General features: G+C 38.3%; 1 protein-coding gene across 4 annotated transcripts in view; it reads right to left on the bottom strand.

Annotated features, from left to right (window-relative positions):
* The window catches only part of col5a3a (collagen, type V, alpha 3a), a 217,600-nt gene that overhangs the window by 34,328 nt on the left and 160,509 nt on the right, over window positions 1-22,763 (bottom strand). For 3 of the 4 annotated variants that reach the window (XM_067382579.1, XM_067382580.1, XM_067382578.1), the window contains 12 exons: window positions 22,423-22,590; window positions 22,108-22,321; window positions 19,844-20,006; window positions 11,374-11,496; window positions 8,606-9,049; window positions 6,720-6,839; window positions 6,501-6,626; window positions 5,421-5,471; window positions 5,282-5,323; window positions 5,040-5,102; window positions 4,063-4,137; window positions 3,702-3,785 (listed from right to left, as the gene is read on the bottom strand). In XM_067382579.1, coding sequence (XP_067238680.1) covers window positions 3,702-3,785; window positions 4,063-4,137; window positions 5,040-5,102; window positions 5,282-5,323; window positions 5,421-5,471; window positions 6,501-6,626; window positions 6,720-6,839; window positions 8,606-9,049; window positions 11,374-11,496; window positions 19,844-20,006; window positions 22,108-22,321; window positions 22,423-22,546 — 1,629 coding nt within the window. In that variant the 5' untranslated portion in view covers window positions 22,547-22,590. The remainder of the gene's footprint in view (window positions 1-3,701; window positions 3,786-4,062; window positions 4,138-5,039; window positions 5,103-5,281; window positions 5,324-5,420; window positions 5,472-6,500; window positions 6,627-6,719; window positions 6,840-8,605; window positions 9,050-11,373; window positions 11,497-19,843; window positions 20,007-22,107; window positions 22,322-22,422; window positions 22,591-22,763) is intronic. The other variant, XM_067382581.1, reaches the window with a different exon arrangement.

A 22,763-nucleotide genomic window follows, 5' to 3' on the forward strand; every position in this document is an offset into this window, starting at 1 on the left:
CTGCGTCCCAATTCGCATACTATTCGTCCTAAATAGTACTCGAAAAAAGAATTAGTATGTCCCAAATCGTAGTATGTTGAAATGAGTATTCCAAAGATACCCGGATGGTGTACTTTTTCCGGTTAGAATTCGAAGTGCAGATCCGTGCACGCTTCTAACGGCTAATATTGCCCATAACACATTGCGCTGTGGACGAGGATTCGATTAGAACTACAAATACGAATAAAAAGTGTTTAAAAACTACAAACATGACGGACGTGCGAGGTACGACGGTTAAGATAAAGGGGCTTGAATGATTAATAAGCAGTGTCTAACCTGACAAAAAGATATTTATTAAATGTTATCCACATTATATTTCATCTGCAACAGCATTGTGAACTTTTATAACGATGTGTTTGGTCATTAACTTTTAAATGCATCATTATGCAAAGATGAGGAGAGTTCTCTGCATGAAAGACCCATGACTGGCAGATCAACGTGCGACTACATTTCTCTCCGAAACGGTAGGAAAATAAATTTAATTCAATGTGGAGGATTTTAACTGTGACAAGATGATTGACAGGGTAGTTTAAACAGTTACAGGTTGAGTAACTAAGCAACAGAACGTCCGTTAAAGACGCAGTTATGACGAGGTAGTATGTCCCAAAACTTGCATACTCTTCTACTACACACTCAAAAGTATATACTTTTTCTTTACAAAAACAGTACATACTTTTAGGACGTAGTATAAGTAGGCGAATTGGGATGCAGCATAACATTTAAATGTTAAGGGTCACTATGGATTCTTTTAAAGAAATTAATTATTTTATTCAGCAAGGATGCATTGATGCAAATTCAGTAGCTGGGTTTCCATCCAAACATGAAGCAGATCTTTTCAAAGTTCGCAAAAAACCAAAACCAAAACAAACAAACAAATGCTAATTAGGTGCGTTTCGATCAAGTTGTTTGAGCAGATGACGGTGGTATTGGTAACCTAGTAACCAACAGTAAATAAAACACCATCAGCGGAAACAGCCGATTAGACACGTGGGTTTAATGTTCGCTACCTCAGAATTTATTCGCCAAATGCTTTTCCATCTCCCATTATTCACATTAAGTCATATTAGCAAGTGAGCATATTTGCGAATTAAGGTATTTTTATTCGAAATTTGGCACTCGTTTTAAATTCGCTACTTCAAAATGCGCATAAAAACAGTGATGGAAACAAAGCTAGTGACAGTAAAGTCTTTTAAATTGGTACCATTTTTTTATTATTATTATTATTATCTTGCAGCTTATACCATGGTCATTTGCCAGCATTGACACGTTAAAGCTGTCATTGATGTATGAAGCGCTAAAAATGATGGTTATTTTCATTAGCTACCACTAGTTAGATCTAGCATTCTGTCCACTTTGAATGGGACACAGAGATAAAGTAGTGCAGTATTTGCATTTATTTGATTGAATTATAACTTTTATTTGAATTAATTAGCTTATCGAGAGAGAGAGAGAGAGAGAGAGAGAGAGAGAGGTGTGTGCGTGTGTCTGTACAGCATCTCTCTACTAGCAATGAAGCTGTGAGTTTAATTACTTCAAAAACAACGACATTACAACCTCCTTGCTGACTAATATAATGTAGTGATTCAGTAGCAATGTTAATTTATTAATAAAAGTCGCAGAGCAGTGTTGACAGGGGAGTAGCATGGAATCTTGGGCCCTATGCAAAGACTTTTTTTTATTAAATAATAGTGTACAACTATACACATAGCACTCACTGATAGAAAAATGGTTGTACTGTATACCATGTATACAGTGTAACACTCATATTTGTGTATGAATTGTGCAATATTTAAAGCAGCCCAGTATCTCCTTAGACAAAAACTACAGTTTAACAATATTTGGTTGGAATTGTGTCTTATTAACAGACATTGTGCCTTGTATTCCAAAACATTATAATATTTCCAAACTATTTAATAGTGTAGGCACCTCTACAAGCATGATGGACACAGGATTGATATCACTGTGAGCCATAAATGACATGTCTGATATTTATGCTACTATCAGTGACATGTGTATAGTTTAAGAATAACAGCTGCTAAACAGTATAAGTGGTAGTAATAATGACACTTGTGATATTACTTTAAAGTGCCCCTATTATTGGAATTATTATTTTTAAAAATTACCTTTCACACACACTTGTTAATGCTGATGGTGAGGAATTACAGTTGCAACCAATATCTATAACCATAACCATAACTGCAATCATAATATATGTCAAACTGAGTAACGTAACACTGAGAAACGTCCTGCTCAAGTCATCCTAGCGATTGAAGTTCGGATTGAATAACTAGTTCTTCCAATGTTTCATCGCCGGTCTCGCGCTCGGATTGATATGGTTAAATACGCCATTGTTACTGTCTTTACAGTGTGTACAATCGCTAAGCTTTAGGAAGCATACGGAAGCTGAATCAGTTATGGTAATTTGCGTTTGTTTCCGACTTGCGCTGTAAGCAGTAGACCAATCACAACAGACTGGGCATCTGGCCAATCAGAGCAGAGTAGGCTCACGGAAAGGAGGGGTATCATTGAAAAATGTGGTGATGTTTTTTTGACCTTTGATGCATGTAAACCGGTTGTAGGAGACCTAAATATTATTATTATATAATATTTTATTATTCAAATAGCATAATAAGGGCACTTTAATTTTTCATGACTGTTACTGAGATGGCCAATTTATATATATATATATATTTTAGTTGTTGGATTTGTAAACAATAGTTGCCTAACTACAGGGCTTCTCTTCACTCATTCTCAGCAACATTAATGTTTTTAATAGTTTTTGATCTGTATACATTTTTTTTTACAGTTTATTATCGTCACACAATCTTAAAATTATATGACCAAGTTTGCTCATATTAATATTTTAATGCAAGATCCACACAAACATCACTTACATATGGTTTTCCATATTTACAGTTTATCTCTAATGATTTGTCACACACTTTTTGTGTTACTTCGGTGTTTAGAGTACAATAACAGCATTTATCACCAGCTTAGAAACAAGTTGTTTCTCATTATGCAGGAAAATGCAGACTCTCATGCAGAAAGTATCTATTTATACAACATAAACAGCAGCATTTACTCTAGGTCGCCGTCACCTCACTCAAAAAATAGGTATAGGCTTTTACTTGGTCTCTTTGGAAGGAAATTTGTGCGGAATTGTTTTCCCTTATTATGTTTACTTTCCTCCTCTTTTTGCTTGATCTTTGTTTGAACATTGCACGTGGAAGTTAACCTGAATTGTAACTACCTGTGCATTAAACAGTTTAGTTGCACACTTTCCAGCCAATCAGAATTGAGTATTCAGACAGACCATGGTATAAAAAAACTATATGCCTGAATCCTTCAGTGCAAGTTTACGTGATTCTTCCACCCATTTTATCTTCTGCAAGGCGAACTGTTATAAGTCTGATTGTTAAGAAAAATAGACACCTATTCTCAACAAGCAACATAATTTGAGGTAGCATTCATAGCTGTGTCACAAGCAGTTCAATATGAGTTATGCTCCTAAGTTTGATATTTTTGATGATTAGTGGTTTATTCAAATCCCTAAACCTAAATATGAGCATTAGCAAAAGTGATGATTGTGTTAGCACACTTCATCAGCTAAACAGTGCTGATAAATGAGTATATAAGTGCCAAAGACAGTATGGGTGTCTTACTTTGGTCTGTTGTAAGATGGCTTGAGCCTGCGCCTCTTGAGCAGATATGACAGGTCCCTTCTGAGAGTCTCCTCCATACTGGAACTAAGGGGAAAAAAAGAGATTACTCACTAAATATTTCATAAACATCAAGCAAGTCACTATTAAAGATATACATGTTTAGCACACAAAAAAGGAAATATACTGGATGCCATTAAGTCTGACTATATCACAGCTCCACCATGTGGCCAAAAAATGCTATTAAGGCTCAGGCCCCATGTTTTGTGATGTAAAATTTTAATTATATTCCTCTGGCAAACAACTCTTGCTAATATGATGCAAGTGGTTTAAGTGCATTACTGAAGGAATGATCTCATCTTACGGGTAACATGAGCAAAGTGCCTGGAGGACCCGGTATCCCATCTGCACCGTGCAGCCCTGGACGTCCCTCCGGACCCTTGTGTGAGGAGAGACAATTAGTTCAGTTTCTTGATAGAGCATTTCTGTATGTGCGTGTGTGCACAATTGTGTTAGCATATATCTATTTGACAAAACAATAGCATGAGTAACAGCATTCTTTGGTTATTCCCTAATATCCATTGGCTTGTTTCCTGAATGCAGAATTTTTTCTCTTTTTGTTTTAAAGTGTTGCCTGTATCAAAGCTTGCTGTGCTCATTTGCTTGGTGTAAATCTTTTAGCAGCTCAGCTAATCAAAGCTGCCAGTCACCAGTCCTCTCCAAACAACACAACTCTTCAACCTTCAAAAGAAAAGATAAAACCTCCGGCTGGAATATTTTCCTTTTCCTTTCAGCTTCGGAAATGTAAGACCTCTGTAGAGGTACAAGGCCAAAAAGAGCTTACATCTCAAGTAAATGCGCTTTCACAGCCTGGTCTGATGTTTTTACTAAAACTCAACTCTTTTGTGAAGCTGACACCCCAGAGAAGTTGATTCACAACCGACCAGAGGCGCTAAACTGAGCGGAGACAAAAGAATAATCTATCTTCATCCCCACTGTCAGAGGTAAATGATGAATTTAGGCTCTTTACTGCAGTTGGAAGTCTGCAGTTTCTCTCACCCTGCTAAGGGATCGTGTGTAAAAAGTGAGTCATGCTACAAGAACAGACACAATGTCCAGAACAAATTAGGTCAAACTTTCAGATGAGTCATGGCTTCCTGATGCCTAAGGTCTCTGCAGAGGTTGGTGGTCCCTTCAAGCGGCTCTGAATCATTGGTGAGGTTTGTTCCATCTACACACAAGGCCAATCATCTCCCCCCGTCCCCCTGGATGTGTCCTGTGTGTCCTCAGCTCGAGGCTCATGCCGGGTGTTGTGGGTCAGGTGATTATGAGGATACTCACCATATCTCCTGGGTCTCCGCTGGGTCCTGGAGGGCCTGTGATGCCAGGAATTCCCGGAAGACCCTGGGGAATAAACAGACACAAATTAAAACAATTTTTTTTTTAAAGTTAAAAAAAAAAAATGCCAGACACCACTTCAAGACCACATGCAATCACATGAAAACTGTAAGTTTTTTTCTTATTTTTTTGCAAATCATTCTCAAAAACTCATTTTTTAAAAATAAAATTGTATTGAGACTTACTGGAAGTCCTGGTGGCCCAGGAGGTCCTTCAAAATATGTGCCCTGGTTAGTACAAAAAAACAAGGAGATTAGCATCAGATTGCCTGTGTATGTTTGTGAGTATGTATAGATGTGTGTAACTTCACACTCCAGCACTCACTGGTTCAACGACAGCTGGCTCTCCCTTCTGTCCTTTCTCAAATTTCATGCCCTAAGAGAGGAAGAACAGGTAAAAGATATGATCTTTGTTACAAGTGGTTGACATTAGAGTTGTTGCAATACTGTACATTTCAGTAGTTGATGACCTCTGAAGAAGGCAGAAGGGTGACCTCTGGCCCTACATATGACGTAGGACGTATGACATAGGTGTAGCGTAAGCTCAGGTGAGAACTGACGAACACGGAAGTGCAGAGTATGGAGCTAAACAAAACGCTGGTCATGAATTAGAAGTCTAAAATGGATACTAATGCAAATCTACAGTATGGCCAAAATAACTCACTTCTGTTCGCTGTCTTCCTTTGTTGTTGAGGAACCCTGCGCTACACCTACATCATACGTCGGGTCACAGGTCACCTTTTTCGTGAAAGAGCACACAGCTGTTGCCGGAAGCCAGTGATTATACTTTATAAAGTTTTAAATATGGATATTTTTCTTACAAAAAACAAATTGTTTCACTACAGAAGGTATTTATTAAACCACTGGAGCCTTATAGATTACAGTACTTTTTATGATGAATGGATGCACTTTTTGGAGCTTCAAAAACTCACTATTCAATCCCAGACAGCAACATAATGTGGCCCAGATCCGGCCCACATCTGGTATATGTGGATTACACGTGGACTAGATTTGGGCCGCATCTGGGCCGACACTATGTTGCGGTCAGGGATGTTATTACAAAGCTGGGAAGAGCCAGGATATTATTGAATATAACTCTGATTGTGTTCGGCTGTAAGAAGATATAAGTTATATACACCTAGGATGGCTTGACGGTGAGTAAATTATGGTATAATTTTCATTTTTGGGTGAACTATCCCTTTAAGAACATGCATTTCGGTACTTCTCAATTATTGTTTTTGTGGTTTGCATATTTTGAAATAAAACTGATACTGTATATTACTGCATTTTTATTTTATTTTAGTATCAACTTTGTACCAAAGTCATCCCTGGTTGGCATGAAGAGAAAATCCATATTTGCCTCTGTGTTGTCAGTAATTTTTATTACAGAGGTACAAAACTGTACCTCTCCATCCCATGTGCCCGGCTTCTCCCTCGCCGCGTGGTCAAATCGGTTCTCATAAATCTCATAATCCTCATATTCTTGCTCAAAGCTGTCCGAGCCATTTTTTAATTCATCAATCTCCATGATCTATGAAAGAACAAAACATGTCAACAGCATACAGTCAGGGTTATCACCTCGAAAATGCTCGTAAAACTCAGAAACAGAAACCAGAGCACATACCTCATAGTCCGTGATATTGGGGCCAACTGTCACTGTGGAAACCAAAAGCTCATTGTGCTCATCGCCATAAAGGTCATCACTAAACTCCTCGACCTCTGGTGTTTTAATCGGCCTCTCATCCTGCACACCGACACAGCAGAGTCAGAAGTGGCACAACCATGGCAACCGCAACCATGGAGATACCAAGCACAGTCAGTCATTTCCAATCTAAACTAGTTTGGCTTCACTGGGCATCTGAGCCTTAGAGACACTATATAGCCTACACAAGTACATAAATGCAATGTGAATGAGTTGCATTCTCAGCGTTGCCACAAGGGGGTGCTATATTGTGAGTCTTACAATAAATTGGTCTCAATCTGCACTTTTTTTCCTTTCAAGTCAGCTAGTGTCATGGCTGAGCAACAGTATGATGAAAATCTTGCTTGAAGTTACAGCATTAAAGAGTAACAGATGTCTGAATAAAACTCTATCGCCCCCTTGAGTACTGAGATTTGTTTGTAATGCACTTGCACTTGAATTTGCAACCGTGTTTGTGTACTTTGCATATGTTTCTGGCCTAACTGTGCTCCACATCTCCAGGTCAATGTTGACTAATTAAAATGTTAGCGCATTTCGCAGGTGCGGGTTATAGAAACGTTCTGGTTACAAAGCCAGCTTCAAGGCATAAAAGCTGGTGAGTGTGGGGTATGAGGTTTTAATAACAACGGGAGATGTCAGCACGAAAGCCATATGTTCTGGTGGCAGCCATAACAGCATGAAAAGAAGGGTGAGCAAACTTGGCACAATGATACTGGCATCTGAGTTTTACCTCAGCAGAAGCTTGATTCATACAATAAAAACTACATCTATCAGAGCTGTCAGAGGGAAACGTATCAAAAAGATGCATGAAAATGGATTTATGTCAGACACAGTCCTATTTTTCATTCTGCCTTGGAGCACATCTTTCAGTTTTAATCTATAAAGTGTGCCAAGTCAAGAAATAAAAGTACACTCTACGACAAAACCTGAATAATATATGCATCATGTCTCACATTCAACTTGTGATGCACATCACTGTTGAAATGAGCCATAATTCATATGCATTTTGAGTCAACACATCTCACTAAAGCTGCAAACTATGACTACCAGTGTTGGGGGTAACAAGAGTTACATAATCAGATTACTTTTTTCAAGTAACTAGTAAAGTAATGCATTACTTTTAATCTTACAACAAAATAACTGAGTTACTTTTTCAAATAAGTAACGCAAGTTATTTTGTTTTCATTTTTATTGACTGACACCTGTCCTATCCTCATGTTGAGAAAAATCGAGAGTGTAGAGGCGTTGTGTGCTCTACGTAAACATGATAGTTATTCTAGACTAGTTCTAGACTACATGTAAGCATACATTTACTCATTTATTCTTCTCCAGCATCGTATTCTTCTGCATTTCAAAATGGCAGCATCAATCCTGAGGCTTATTCATTTCTTTTTTAGTGAAAGGGCCTTTACATTTGCCAAAAACAGAACTTTTTTGTTGTCAAAAATAAAAATAAACAAACAGCCCAGCCCAGATGAGAAAAAGTAACGGAACGCATTACTTTCCATAAAAAGTACCTAAGTAATGCAATTAGTTACTTTTTTAAGGGAGTAACGCATTATTGTAATGCATTACTTTTAAAAGTAACTTTCCCCAACACTGAGACTACAATGCAGTTATTTTATGACCACAACATCTAGAAAGAAGAGTATCGGTGCAGTTATTTGGGTTGTTATAATGGCAGAGGATGGTTAGTGCAATGGATGACTGGTGGTTAAAATGTGCAAGGGAGGGTCAGTGATTGGTCAGGAGAACGATAGTGAGGGAGGAGGAAGTATGGGCAACCACACTGGCACTTAATGTTCTACCTCCACCTCCATTTTTGGGGATTCAGAAAATGCCAATACAGACTGGTCCTCAAGATCTGTCACAGTAGTGGGTGTGGTGTGTTCATCCTGATAGGTGTCGGGTTCATGAGTGGGCATGTCGGGTATGGAGTCAATCAGATCCACTGTTATTGTTGGAGATTGTACTGGTGACTTGGGCTGCTCCGTCGCAGGTGGATTCGGCTGCTCTATTGCAGATGTTAACGCTCCTCGATGAGCCAAATACTCCGGCAGCTTAGAAGAAACCTCAAGGAAACCTTCTTCAAGAGCTTCGGCCTCCTTTCTCTTCTTACGAGATTCTTTTTTGCCTTTCTTGTCTCTCTTTTTTTTGTTCTTTTTGCCTTTGCGTTCTTTTTTGGAGCGTTTCTTTGGTTCTGCAGGCTCGTCTCCCTGCATGATGTCGTCAAGGTTATGGATTGGATTGGCCTTTTATAGATGGGGCAAGAGGTCAGGGGTTGGGTATAGATGAACAGAATTAAAATTGTTAAGAAGTTCAAGACATTCAGACAGTTGGACAACACAACACACTGACACATATATCACTGGCAATCTCTGCATAATTTCACATTAAATGAAAGTGGTTCACTGATTCCACTAGACTGAATTATTCTCTTTGCATATTAGGTCAAAGTTCAACTTGTTCTCAATTCAGATATGCGCTACATTATCAGCCCACAATTCAGGAGGTCAGAGTCGAGCTGCTTACAGGCTATTATGAGAGGCCCTGACTGAATGGGCTTGATGAGGCCTGTCGGGGGGAGATTATATGAATAATGTGAGAACCAAAGCGAGGTGTTGAGATGCCAAGTCGGGCAGGATAGAATCGGATCAGTGTGAGCTCTGGTAATAGGTCAGTAATGTGAGCAATGCTGATGAATCCCGCCATTAGTCCCTGTTCTCTCAGCTGTTGTGGGAACTGAAAGCCAACTGGCTCTGCCTTTGAACGGCTGCTGATAGACACTTTCCCTTGGGCTGACTTAGAGAGAGACATACACAGACATTTACATTCAGCACACTTGCACAAAACTGGGTGTGGGATTTGTGAGGAGAAATGAATGTACGATGACCTTAAGCATTCCTCCCAGAAGGCCGCAGAGAAATGCTAACCCACTGACATGATTACTCACTGGGCTGACTCACCCACACGTGCACATTCACAACAAACACAAATCATCCAAATCGGGAAAAAACATGTTCCCAATGTCCACACTCACAAAAAATCATATTATGATTACAAGTATGGGGCAGTCTAAGGGGTCACTATACTGATTTAAAAGACAAACTGTGGTGCTGTTCACATTGGAAGTGTTCTTGCATCCTGTAGATTGCTATTTGTTAGTATTCATATTCAACTCAATGATAGTTGCTAGGCTGGAGCAAAACCCCCATAATTATGTGATTTGAAATCTGCCATCTTTGATTAAGAGAATACAGAAATTTTCTGAGCCAATCACCTGAGCTGTCAAATCCATGTGACTGGAGCCGTAGGAAAATGTCATGACAACACCTGTTTACTCATGGTATTAAGATGTGTTTGGGTCAATTGGATAACAAGTGAACAATGATAAATACAGGGGTCTAAAACCTTTTGAGCTTGTCCACTTTCCACCACTTCCAGAGGTAGTCGAAAATGCATTCGACCAGATTGCTTTTGTGGTGTAAACGCTCATGTGGTCGAACGTATTCGAACAGCCACAAAAGACCATCTACTCTCCAACTACTGACCTAATGTGTAAACTTAATGGGAAGCGCTCTAGCCAGGTGGAATTTAAACTTTGTCGGCTAAAGACCCAAGTTTGGTTTGAAGATGAAAAAATGTACCAAGCACAATGTTCTCTCACCATTCCTGATTTCTAACACACACACTGCATTCGGCTGGTCTTGCAGCTATAAGAGCAGAAACGAAAGCTGATGTTCTTGATATATTTTTCTGTCGTCTCTGGGCGTGTTCGTATGTAAATTGTGCAAGCTTATTTTGTCCATGAAAAAAACTCATGCATTTTTCCACCTAAAGACCCTCCCCTCGAAGAAATCAGGACAGAAGTGATTGAAAGTGGACAAAGGAGACTAGGTGTAGGTTTACTTGAGATCCAATCGACCAAAACTCATATTTTATTGTTATAGTCTAATGATTGTTTGGTTATTATTGTGCTAAAAACAGAAATAAAAAAATATATAAATCTGTTCTGCAGTTGTGCATTTAAACATAAAAAATATCTCTATTATATTGGTTAAAATTGGTTGATTCCTAGAGTTAACGGTGCGCTAGTGCATCTGAACTAGGGGACAAGCAATTTATTCATATGCATGCCTGTGCTGTTTGTTGGCTCGCTGAGATGAGTGCACCGGGAGCCGAGCCCAGAAGCCAGAACAGTAAAAAGTGCAAACAGATAAATGTAAATGTGGAATTGAGAAGCCAAGGCAGCTCAGCCACTCAAAGGAAGTTTTGACAGTGCTCTTCCAAAGAGAGGAAGACATTTTTGGTCAAGCTGGAACAAATTACGTCTTCATAAAATTTAGCAATTCTGTGGAAAACTGTGAGACTGGTTGCTCAAGGTTCGCTGGAAAAACAAGTGTCTCTTTCTCTGTTTGCACATGAGGAGGATAGTACAGGATGAACTGAATGGAACAATTAATCTGGGCAGAAAAACAAGATCTCATATAGATGTAAAATAAATCAGTTGGAAATAAGAAGGCAGTGAGGGGTTTTTGACTACATGAGGAGTCAGACTCACAGAGGAATCACTAACCTTGTCAGGATCCAGGCTATGGGTACTGTAGGGCAAAGGGCTGTCGCAATCGGGAATGTAATCTTGGCAGTAGTCAGCCGCAGCCTGAGGATCATCCACGAGCAGGAGCTGCTGGATCTCGCCCTAAACACACACATATACCACTCACATTGACTGGGTAATATTCACATGTACTGGTGTAATTCTGGTGATCAAAGAAAAATAAAACCCCATTTAACACTTTATAACTGGAGAACATGCCAATGTAATGCAGAAAAGTAATTTAAGATGAAAAACAGTGTTGTGTAACACTGATGAAATCAGGGTAAAACTGGTTGAATGCATTTTATTTGCATATACAGAAGCACTACATTTTGGAGTTTATGCAACAGGAAGAATAATCTTTCTTCATTTCAAAAAATATATTTTGACAGTTTCTTGATTTCCCTCTCACCCACTGCTCCTCTATCAGTTGACATTTCTCAGTTCTTTACATTTATTTTGTTCTTTTATTCATTTCTAACCGGCATTGCTGGCATTGCATCTAAACTCACTGCCATGTTTCCCTGACGCCTGTGAACTACGATAAGTTGTTAGAGGCGGGGAAAGGTAGAATGATAGAGATGATAATACACTAGCTACAAGCTTTTCACCAGTTTTAATGGTGAAATGGTGCAAAGTAAGATGTAAGTAGCTAAATATTTAATATTTGTTTTACAATAGATTGTTAAACGAGCAACAGTAATATCCAGTGAAGTAAAACGATTTTCGATTTTGAATTGAAAAGCCTTTATCATTTACATGATTCACGTAATTCGTAATAGACTAATGGACATAAGTGTCTAGACAATAAACAAGATTTTTGTGTCTAGACAAGATTTTTTTTTTTTTTTTGCCATATTAGACATGTGATCATGTGCAATAGAAAGAAATTAGTCAGGGTGTTTCATTGCATGTTCAAACTTATCAAATGATTAGTCTGAATGTTATATAAACACCATCAGAGTCATATAGGGAAACCGTATGTACAGTATGAACCCAAACACACAGCACAATGAACTAAATACCCAGCCATAATAATAATTAATATTTTCAAATTGTTCAAATGCATTATTTTACAATTGATTCTAGTTCTTCAAGTAATATATATATTGTCTCTTGAATCCCTTTTAAACTTTTAATTCCTTTAAATGAAAATTCTTTCTCCAATGACATTCAAAAGCAGCCGTGTATTCTGATAGAACAAAATATTTTTCAAGTTTGTGTGTTGTAGTTTGTATAAAATGGAACCTGATTGAAGATGTAAGTATGTGAAATAACTGTACACACATTTACCCAAGTGCTAAGTTGCTAAGTGATAAACATTTCAATTTTTGGGAATAATTCAATTCCATACCAAATTCTTAACTGAAAATATCTTTAAGACCTACTTCTTTTTTGAAATCAAGAAGCAATACCATAGGAGAGAACGCCCCCTACTGAAAGACACCCATAATTCCACTAAACTGTTTAGACTTTTTGAACAGCCTAAAATTCAGTCAACAGTACAGAACATATATCCACAATAAAGAGATCTTTCATCACAAGGCCAACGGAGAATCTGTGAATCATCGCTGAGGTCCTGCCAGTACATCAGTGGGTGGAAGAAGAAGAGGAGGTTAAAAACTGGCAATACCCAAGATACCACACAAACTCATTCAGCAGTCGAGCACAGCCAAACCACAGCATTTCTCACATTAATCTGACATGTTCTGAATCTTAAAAGAAAAATAAATCAGTATACCTAGCCAACTAATTGCACTACACTTATCCCACCAGTTTATCTTTTGCCTGAAATTATGGTCTCCTTATAAGACATGCATGACAACTCAAGGACTCAACAAGCCAGTTAACACAGTTCTGTGTTTTTAAAACAACCATTTATGATCAGTGAACCAGAGTGTTCGTTCTTGTTCTAGTTCAGTTCTCCAAGACTTCCCCAGCTCTTGAGTAATTTGTAAGAATCTGGAAGCAATATCCCTGACCATAGTCCCCAGGCTCCCGAGCAGCTCTCCCACGCTGAGAGATTTGGACCGGAACATAAGCCCTCTGGATTCCCCTTGAATCCAGGGCCTGGGAACTGGCCTCAGATCAGGTCAAAATGACACATCCCCCAGTACCAGCCTCGCCCAGATCACTCTGACCCCATGACCCAAATGCAGATCTATTGGACCCCGAGAAAGATAAACAAGGAGAATTATTCATCATTTATCACAGTGGTTCTGCACAACGATACATGAGTTTTTCCATTCTTTATGAGCACAAGAGGTGGTAGAGACTCTTAATCATGGCACAAATCATGTTATGCTGAAATAGTGACTGTCTGAAACAAAAGGCTTTGCTGCCCAGTTAGTCAGTCAATGACTTGCACATTTATACAAGGAAACTGGCTTCAGAGCAACTTCTAAGTCATCATCACATCTGGTTAGCCTTAGGGTTAACCAAGTAACTTTCTAATGACTAAAGGGTTTTTCCTGGTAGAAAATGAATCAATGCATTGGAAAGAATGATTAAATGAAGCTATACTATGCACATTTAAGTCTTAAGTTTAAGTTGTTCTAATAGAATAGATTTTCATGCTGGAATTTTCGTAACGCTCAGTTTTATTTGAATGTGTTTTGGAAATGTCATACCCCTTATCATTACATTACTAACCCAAACAGGCCTCAACACTTTTTTTTTTTTTTTTTTTTCGTATACCTTGGGATGAAATTATTTAAATGACAACTATTGTGACAATGTAATGAGAGAGGCAACGACACCATGGGTGAGAGAGAACATCACTGATCAGCTAAATCATAGTTGGTCTAAAAGTAGCTATATACGTGACAAAAAATACACTAGGTTGTAGTCAGGGCTGTGCAGAAACTTTAATAGTTGGCGTTGTATGTTCCGAAAAAAACTTGTATGTTGTATGTTTGAAGTTGTATGTTCAGTGTCTGTCACATGGCAATTATTTATTCATTATTCATACATACACATAAAGAAAGTTAAAAATGTAAAAAAAAAAAGCATAATGGGTTGTCTTTAATGAAAAACTAAACAGATAAAAATTTACCAAAGTACTCATTTATGGCCAGCAGCCATATCACCCGAGACTGTTGCCCACTGAAGCTAAGCAGGGCTGAGCCTGGTTAGTACCTGGATGGGAGACCTCCTGGGAAAGTAGGTTGCTGCTGGAGGAGGTGTTAGTGAGGCCAGCAGGGGGTGCTCACCCTGTGGTCTGTGTGGGTCCTAACGCCCCAGTATAGTGATGGGGACACTACATGTCAAAAAGCACCGTCCTTCTGATGAGACATTAAAGGGATAGTTCACCCAAAAATGAAAATTTGATGTTTATCTGCTTACCCCCAGGGCATCCAAGATGTAGATGACTTTATTTCTTCAGTCGAACGCAAATTATGATTTTTAACTGCAACCGCTGCCGTCTGTCAGTCAAATAATAGCAGTGATTGGGAACTTGAACAATAAGAGTCGAAAAAACTTGCATAGACAAATCCAAATTAAACCCTGCGGCTCGTGACGGCACATTGATGTCCTAAGACACGAAACGATCGGTTTGTGTGAGAAACCGAACAGTATTTATATCATTTTCTACCTCTAATACACCACTATGTCCAACTTTGTTCAACTTCCGGCTAGTGTGGTCTGATCGCGCTCTGACAGCGGCAGTGATGTCTCGCGCTCATTGAAGTATATGGGCGAGACATCACTTCCGTCATCACAACGCGTTTTTTGACCTCACTAACAAGAAGCTGAACGAAGGACATAGTGATGTTATAGAGGTAAAAATTGTATAAATAATGTTCGGTTTCTCGCACAAACCGATCGTTTCGTGTCTTAGGACATTAATGTGTCGTCACGAGCCGCAGGGTTTAATTTGGATTTGTCTAAGCAAGTTTTATTTACTGTTATAGTTGAAGTTCCCATCTACTGCTATTATTTGACTCACAGACGGCAGCGGTTGCAGTTAAAAATCATAATTTGCGTTCGACTGAAGAAAAAAAGTCACCTACATCTTGGATGCACTGGGGGTAAGCAGATAAACATCAAATTTTCATTTTTGGGTGAACTATCCCTTTAAACTGAGGTCCTGATTCTCTGTGGTCGTTAAAAATCCCAGGATGTCTTTCGAAAAAGAGTAGGGTTGTTACCTTGACATCCTGGCCAAATTTGGCCTCTGTCAATCATGGCCTCCTAATAATCCCCATACTCTGATTGGCTCCATCAATCTTGGTGCGTCTCAATCAGCTCCTTAGTTCAGTAGTCAGGGCACTGATCAGGGAATCAGCCACATACATTTACATGATATACTGATTCACGACCTAGGGAACTAGGGAGCTGATTGAGATGCAGGGCATGTCTCCTCTCCACCAATCAGCTGGTGTGTGGTGGGCGTTCTGGCACAATATGGCTGCCGTCGCATCATCCAGGTGGTGCTGCACATTGGTGGTGGTTGAGGAGGTTCCCCCTTCCATATATAAAGTGCTTTGAGTAACCAGAAAAGCACTATATAAATGTAAGAAATTATTATTATTATTATTATTAATTTATTCATTTGGTTTCAACCAGATATTGTTTTTAATTTCAACTAGCTTAAAAAATATATATATTAAAGATTTTATTAGACAGGATATTAGGAAAATATTGGATTGGTATGTACCATGATTTTTTTCAGGTTTTGGACAACTATAGTGAAGGAAGCTCTTAATGTGGTTTCTTGCTCTTAACAAGATTTAATAAGACAGTAGCTGTGTCTCATTTTGAAGGTTGCATCCTCCAGAGGTCGCATTCGAAGGTTGCATACGTCATTGAGGCTGTATCATTTCATTTCTGTATCATTCCATATACCGCATCCTTCATAGGATTCGTCCTCTTGAGGATGCAGCCTTCAAAATTAAATAAAATGAGACAAAGCTATTGTTTTGGGCTGGATTTTGGCTAAGTATGGAATGGGAATTGTGTTTCTTTGGGTGGGTTTCGTCAAAAACAGCTAAAGCTACAACAGGCAAAGGTATTGCATGGGAGGAGTTGAGGAGGTAAAGTTATTGCAGTGGGCGGCTGGAGGAAATGTGGCGCGTGCTACATTGTACTTGAAGAAACATCTGTTTTTTTTGTGTGTGGTGGAAGCAGATAGAGGACCCTTAAATGTCCATTAGACTGACAATAGCATTCCCTTTGACTGTGGCTTTCTACATAAAGCCTCACTGGCCAGAATGTTAGCTAATGTCCTGAGGGTGCAACCCCTCCCTATGCTCTCTGCTGAGGTCCAGCAGACATAAACAGCCAAAAGCAGTGATGGCTCTTCAATTCTGATCTATATCTAACTAGAACCATCCAGCACAAGCCAGAAAAGATTAGTCATGGAGTCTCAGTGCATGTTCAAACTCATTAACATGTTCAAACTTATCAGCTTATTCATCTGAATGTTATATAAACACCATCAGAGTCTTATAGGCTGATAGGAACCCAAGCAATATCCAACATTTATCAAATGTTGAAACTCATGAAGACTCCAGAACTGTTAGTCAAGATAATGGAGATCTTATAAAATAAGCAGAGTAGAAGTACAATTTGAATTCATTTTGTCACGTTTTTTTTCTATTTAATATATATATATATATATATTTTTTTTTTTTAATGAAAGTATTCTCTATGATTTGTGATGCTATATTCTGAACTGATAGCTTTGGGTGAAAAACAGACCAAAATTGAATCCATATGCTGTTTATCTTTCACTGTTAACCAGTAGCTTCAACCAGGGGCGTGTTTCACGAAGCAAACTACGGTCGCAAGTTCCATCGTTATCCAATAGAGTTCAATGGGACTTACGACCATGGTTCACCAACGATGCTTTCGGGAAACGCACCCCGGATCAGTGAACTGAACTTGTGAGCCAGAACAGATTCATGGTTGAATAAGTTAGGTACTAAGAACTAGATCGACCAAAAGATCTGAATTTGACATTGTTTATTCTCTCATGAAAGAGAACTAGTGCACATGTTAAGATAATAACTTGCATTTCTGTTGTAGCATGACTTCAAGGATTTAATTTTACTTACATGGTGATTTTTGTTTAATCATTTTGGAGCTTGACAACCCCAGTCTTCATCCACTTTTATTATACTGAAAAGAGTGGATATTCAAACATTCATCTTTTGTGTTCCACAGATTAAAGAAAGTCTAGTTTGGACTGACACGGGGGTGAGTACATCATGACAGAATCTTAACTATCCTTTTAAAGTCTAACTTCGCCGATTTTCAACATGCTTTGTATTGTTACAATGTTGGAAGTGTATTCAAATGAACAATGTTGACTCATTCTCCTTGTTACCTGGATCTGGTTTATTTGTCAGCAAATAGATTTTTGACAGCTCCAGGGATTTCATGAAAACGGCAGTCTCTTTTAGTTTTTCCCCTCTGTTTGGCCTAAAACATTGTGATCGTGGTCATCTAGTTTGAAACGGTGACTACAAACAATAAAGGTTTTTCACATTGTCCATTGCGTTGTTCTGTCCATATTTATGATTCTTTGCCACCTTTAGCCACTGCTCACAACACACTGGGTCCTTAACTGGAAACCGAAAGTAACTCCCGCTAAACGTTTACTCTTTGAATTTATGCACCTGGGAACAATTCAACATTTTGAGTAAAAGTTTGCAATGAAGTATTTTCTACTAAAGCAAGATGGTATTTGGCTCTGGTCAAGCGTTTTATTACTTATTTGGCCTTTTTTCTCTAGTCAGGTAGCAAAGATGTGTACTGTATAGGCAGCCAAGTTTTATTGAAAGCCCATTTTGACAGCAGTGAACTCCCCCTTTAAGGGGTGCTGATGCTGCGATAAACTAAAAAAACCTTTATAAGGCTCCAGAAATACACACTCTTCAACAACAATTTTTAACACATTACATGTTATTTCTGAAATAGCCCCAAAAATGGGCAAAGTACAAAAAAAGGAAGGGTCATCTAAAAAAAACAATGAATGTGTGCTCATTCAGACAGCACTAATTCACAGGTGAGCAGGGTATTACTTTCAGGTATTCTCTAGCAGTGGAAACAAGCCTGAACAGCATCTGTTTGTTCCTCTCTGAGGAGACAAGACCCTAATGTTCACAGCCTCTGATCCACTTTCAAAATATTAAATTTAACATAAAACAAACAGACTGCCACTGCTTAGTCCATCAAAGCAAAGCAGAGATATAAACACATATGAATTTTGGATGAACTTAAATTATACGGATCTGAGAGCTCCTGTCACCTCTCAAGAGAAATATCCTGTTTGCTGTTTGTTTGAGAGTCACAGGGGAGTATGATAGGCATATACTGCTGCATTTATAAAGATGTTGATGGGAGGAGGGTTGAAGGAATATATGAAAAAAGGGTGAGAAAGAAAGAGCGTGAATAAGCACAAGCCTGTTACTGTGTTTAGCTGTTCAGTCTCACAAAGCCTGTCTAAAACATATCTTTTCATATTTCACACCAGCCCCAATACAAACAATATTTGAAACTGTAAAAAATAAATAAGTACACAAATACATCGTATTTAAATTGAAACGTATTTTACATCATTATAGTATTTGTTGTAATGCCTTTAATTTTATTAAATTAAATAATACATTTATCTTCTTACATTAAGATTTGCAAACATTACAAAAGTAAAAAATACAGATGCATTATAGTTATGACTGGGGGTGCTTTAAATGAAAGTAATGTCACAAATAAAATATATTACTATCCCCAAATTTAGGCTTTATTTTAAATGTGCTGAATTGTGCAAAAGAACTGTTACTTATAGGTTGATTTCAAAATCAGTGCATATCTTTAAAGTCCATTTTTTCAAAATTACATTTCTATATTATATTATATCATATTGTAATTTGTGTGAGCCCGTAACACAAGTTCGTTCATTCAGTAGTATTCATGCGCCGAAACTGTAAGTGATGTGGTGTAGTGTGACAAATTAATAGCAAATCCGAAAGCGAGTGGTCACAGGAGATGCATATAAAACGTTTAAAAAACATTAAAAAAAATTATATCTTAATACCAGGGCTTCTCTCTCGCATGCTCGATTTCTGAAATATTGTCAATGTTTATATGTGAAAAAAGAATAAATTGAATCTGTTCGTCATATAAAGCAATTGAGTCTCTTTAGAAAATTTGGATTAAACCACTCGATTTACATGGATTAGTTTATGATCTCTTTATGAACTTTTTGAAGTGACAAAGTGGTAGTTGCATGGACTGTCAATGGAGAAAGAAAATCTCTCGGATTTCATTTAAAATATCTTAATTTGTTTCGAAGAAAGACTTATGGGTTTAAAACTACATGAGGGTGACTAATTAATGACAAATCAATAACCCTGTAACCTGCCCTTACCTGGCTTTTTGTGTGCATGTGAAAACATTTACATGTCATTGAATTCCAAAAACCAGGATGTTTGATGATTCATACCTCAAATACTTCCTCATCTAGTAACCGTGTCCCGAAAACAACGACTCCGTCAGTGCTGACCACAGGATTGTCTCCGCGCATTAATTCCAGCGTTTGCACCTTTTTACAGTCCAGGTAGAGTGTAACAGACTTGCCCTCCACACTGTAGGCTATCCGATGCCATCTGAGAAGAGATGACAGCTGGGTTAATCCGTGTCAACAACAGCAGAGCTTTACCAAAGTGCAAACCCAAGGGTAAACATGATATTTACTGATCTTCCAGGACATAGCTATTAGAGGTGGATTATGGGTCACCTAAATGTGAAAGAACATTTTATAAATGGGCACACTGATGCTGTGGTACCATAGTTTGCCAGACATTTTTATAGAGACCTCTTCCTCCAACAGTTATACATGTTGGAATATGTCGACTAGTAATGAGAAGAAGTGTGAAGAAGACTTAATACCAACACTATAAAAAAAATAAATAAAAAAAAAACACTTTTCTCCATTTACACCTAGTATTAAAGGGATAGTTCACCCAAAAATGAAAATTCTGTCATCATTTACTCCCCCTCATGTTGTTCCAAACCTATATGTGTTTTTTTTTATTCTGTTGAACACAAAGAAGATATTTTGAAGAATGTTGGTAACTAAACAATTGATGGCACCCATTCTCTTCCATAGTATTTTTTTCCTACTATGGAAGTCAATGGGAGCCATCAACTGTCTGGTTACCAACATTCTTCAAAATATCTTCTTTTGTGTTCAGCCGAAGAAAGAAGCTCATAAAGGTTTGGAACAACTTGAGGGTGAGTAAGTAATGACAAAATTTTTATTTATGAAAATTTGATGTTTATCTGCTTACCCCCGGGGCATCCAAGATGTAGATGACTTTGTTTGTTCAGTAGAACACAAATTATGATTTTTAACTCCAACCCTTGCCGTCTGTCAGTCAAATAATGGGAGTGGATGGGAACTTCTACTATAAGAGTAAATAAAACTTGCATAGACAAATCCAAATTAAACCCTGCGGCTCGTAACGACACACTGATGTCCTAAGACACCACTATGTCCAACTGCGTTCAGCATTCGCTTAGTGAGGTATGATCGCGCTCTGACAGCAGCAGTGATGTCTCGCGCATATACTTCAATGAGTGCCAGACATCACTGCCGCTGTCAGAGCGCGATCAGACCTTACCATTAGAGTTAAAAAAAGATATATATACAGTTCGGTTTCTCGCACAAACCGATTGTTTCGTGTCTTAGGACATCAGTGTGTCGTCACGATCCGCAGGGTTTAATTTGGACTTGTCTATGCAAGTTTTATTTACTCTTATAGTAGAAGTTCCCATCCACTCACATTATTTGACTGACAGACGGCAACGTTTGGAGTTAAAAATCATCATTTGTGTTCTGCTGAAGAAACAAAGTCAACTACATCTTGGATGCGCTGTGGGTAAGCAGATAAACATCAAATTTTCATTTTTGGGTGAACTATCCCTTTAACATTTTAGCTCATCTGATTAAAGTGCACAGCACTAAATACAGGTCTACGTGCAGTCCAAAACAATTTGTGATCAAATCACTCAAACCATAATCAAAGGTAATCAGAAAATGATGAGCATATTGTATTTGTACTGTATATAAACACTAATATGTTGTGATGCATCACAGACAACAAAGAATGACAGCTAACTCACCGAACACGCAATTAAAAACACTTTAATATCAGGTATAATCTGCAGTTTACCTTGGCAGATGATATATAATCTGACAGCCTGAGATGAATATTATTATGAGATGTTAAATAAGGTCTTTGAATGTTGGTACTCACTCAGTCCCCATTTAATTTACATATTTGCATGCGTGAAATTGAATCTAAGTAAGCAAGTTTTCCACATTTGAGTGCAGCTGAATAACTCTGATTTAATTCATGAATGAATGTTCTTGGTCTTACGGTGAACAATTCAACCGTACATGTTGTTCCACAGAAATGTGACCTTGTAATTGTTATGCCAAATTTGATAACCTGCTCTTCCTCTTGAGTGATCTTCCTTTTTTGCTGACATCACTAAGGCCACATGGGCAAATGGATAATGTTTATTGTTGGCTATTCAGGCATTATTTTGGCACTATCACATTCAGTCTAAAAAAAAATCAAGTCCAACATTTATCCTGTTTCACTATGAAATACATCAGATGGGTTATGAATGGCAAATTTCATTGTTTTTCAAAGAAAGAGGGCACTCCAAGGCTAACTGAGAATGCATGAGAGCACTCACTTCCCATCAGCCAAATTGATTTTCTTAAAAATAGGATAGAGCTCTGGAGCCGGCTGGCCTCGGTGGTCTTCATAGAGGAATACGGGTGATCGGCCCATTTCCAGCCCCAGCTGTTGGACTCCCTGATCATCATACAAAGACACCAGGAAGAACTGGGAGTTCTTCTTAGCCTTCACCGTAGTCATCAGAGAGAAGTTCTCAGGGAAGGCAGAATCTATGAAGAAAACAGCAAAGCATTGTCCACATATAACACAATTTACACTTCAAAACCCAATGGGCTCAAAAGCTTAAGGTTGTGAAAGTGCATTTCCATACCTGGAAAGAACTGTTTAGTTGGGGCGCTGAGTTGAATCTTTTTGTCTATCCTGTAAGCTATGTCTGTTTCTGATGTGTCCTTTCTCTCAGTGCACAGACCAGCCTCGACTGACACTCCCTCCATGTGTTCAGACAGCTCCAGTACCCGTAATACATCGATCAGATTAGCTGTAAACAAAGGAGAGAAAATTTAAACATACTAAGTTTCCTTTCTAGGCCACCATAGACTAACCTTGTGAAAAAGAAGTATGCTTTAGTATACTTTAAAACTTATTATGGAAATAATAATGCTTAAGTGAGAACTGAATGTAATGTTTTTGGGCATTAACTGCATGTTAACA

This window comes from Chanodichthys erythropterus, chromosome 3 (genome assembly GCF_024489055.1).
Source record: "Chanodichthys erythropterus isolate Z2021 chromosome 3, ASM2448905v1, whole genome shotgun sequence".
Lineage (NCBI taxonomy): Eukaryota > Metazoa > Chordata > Actinopteri > Cypriniformes > Xenocyprididae > Chanodichthys > Chanodichthys erythropterus.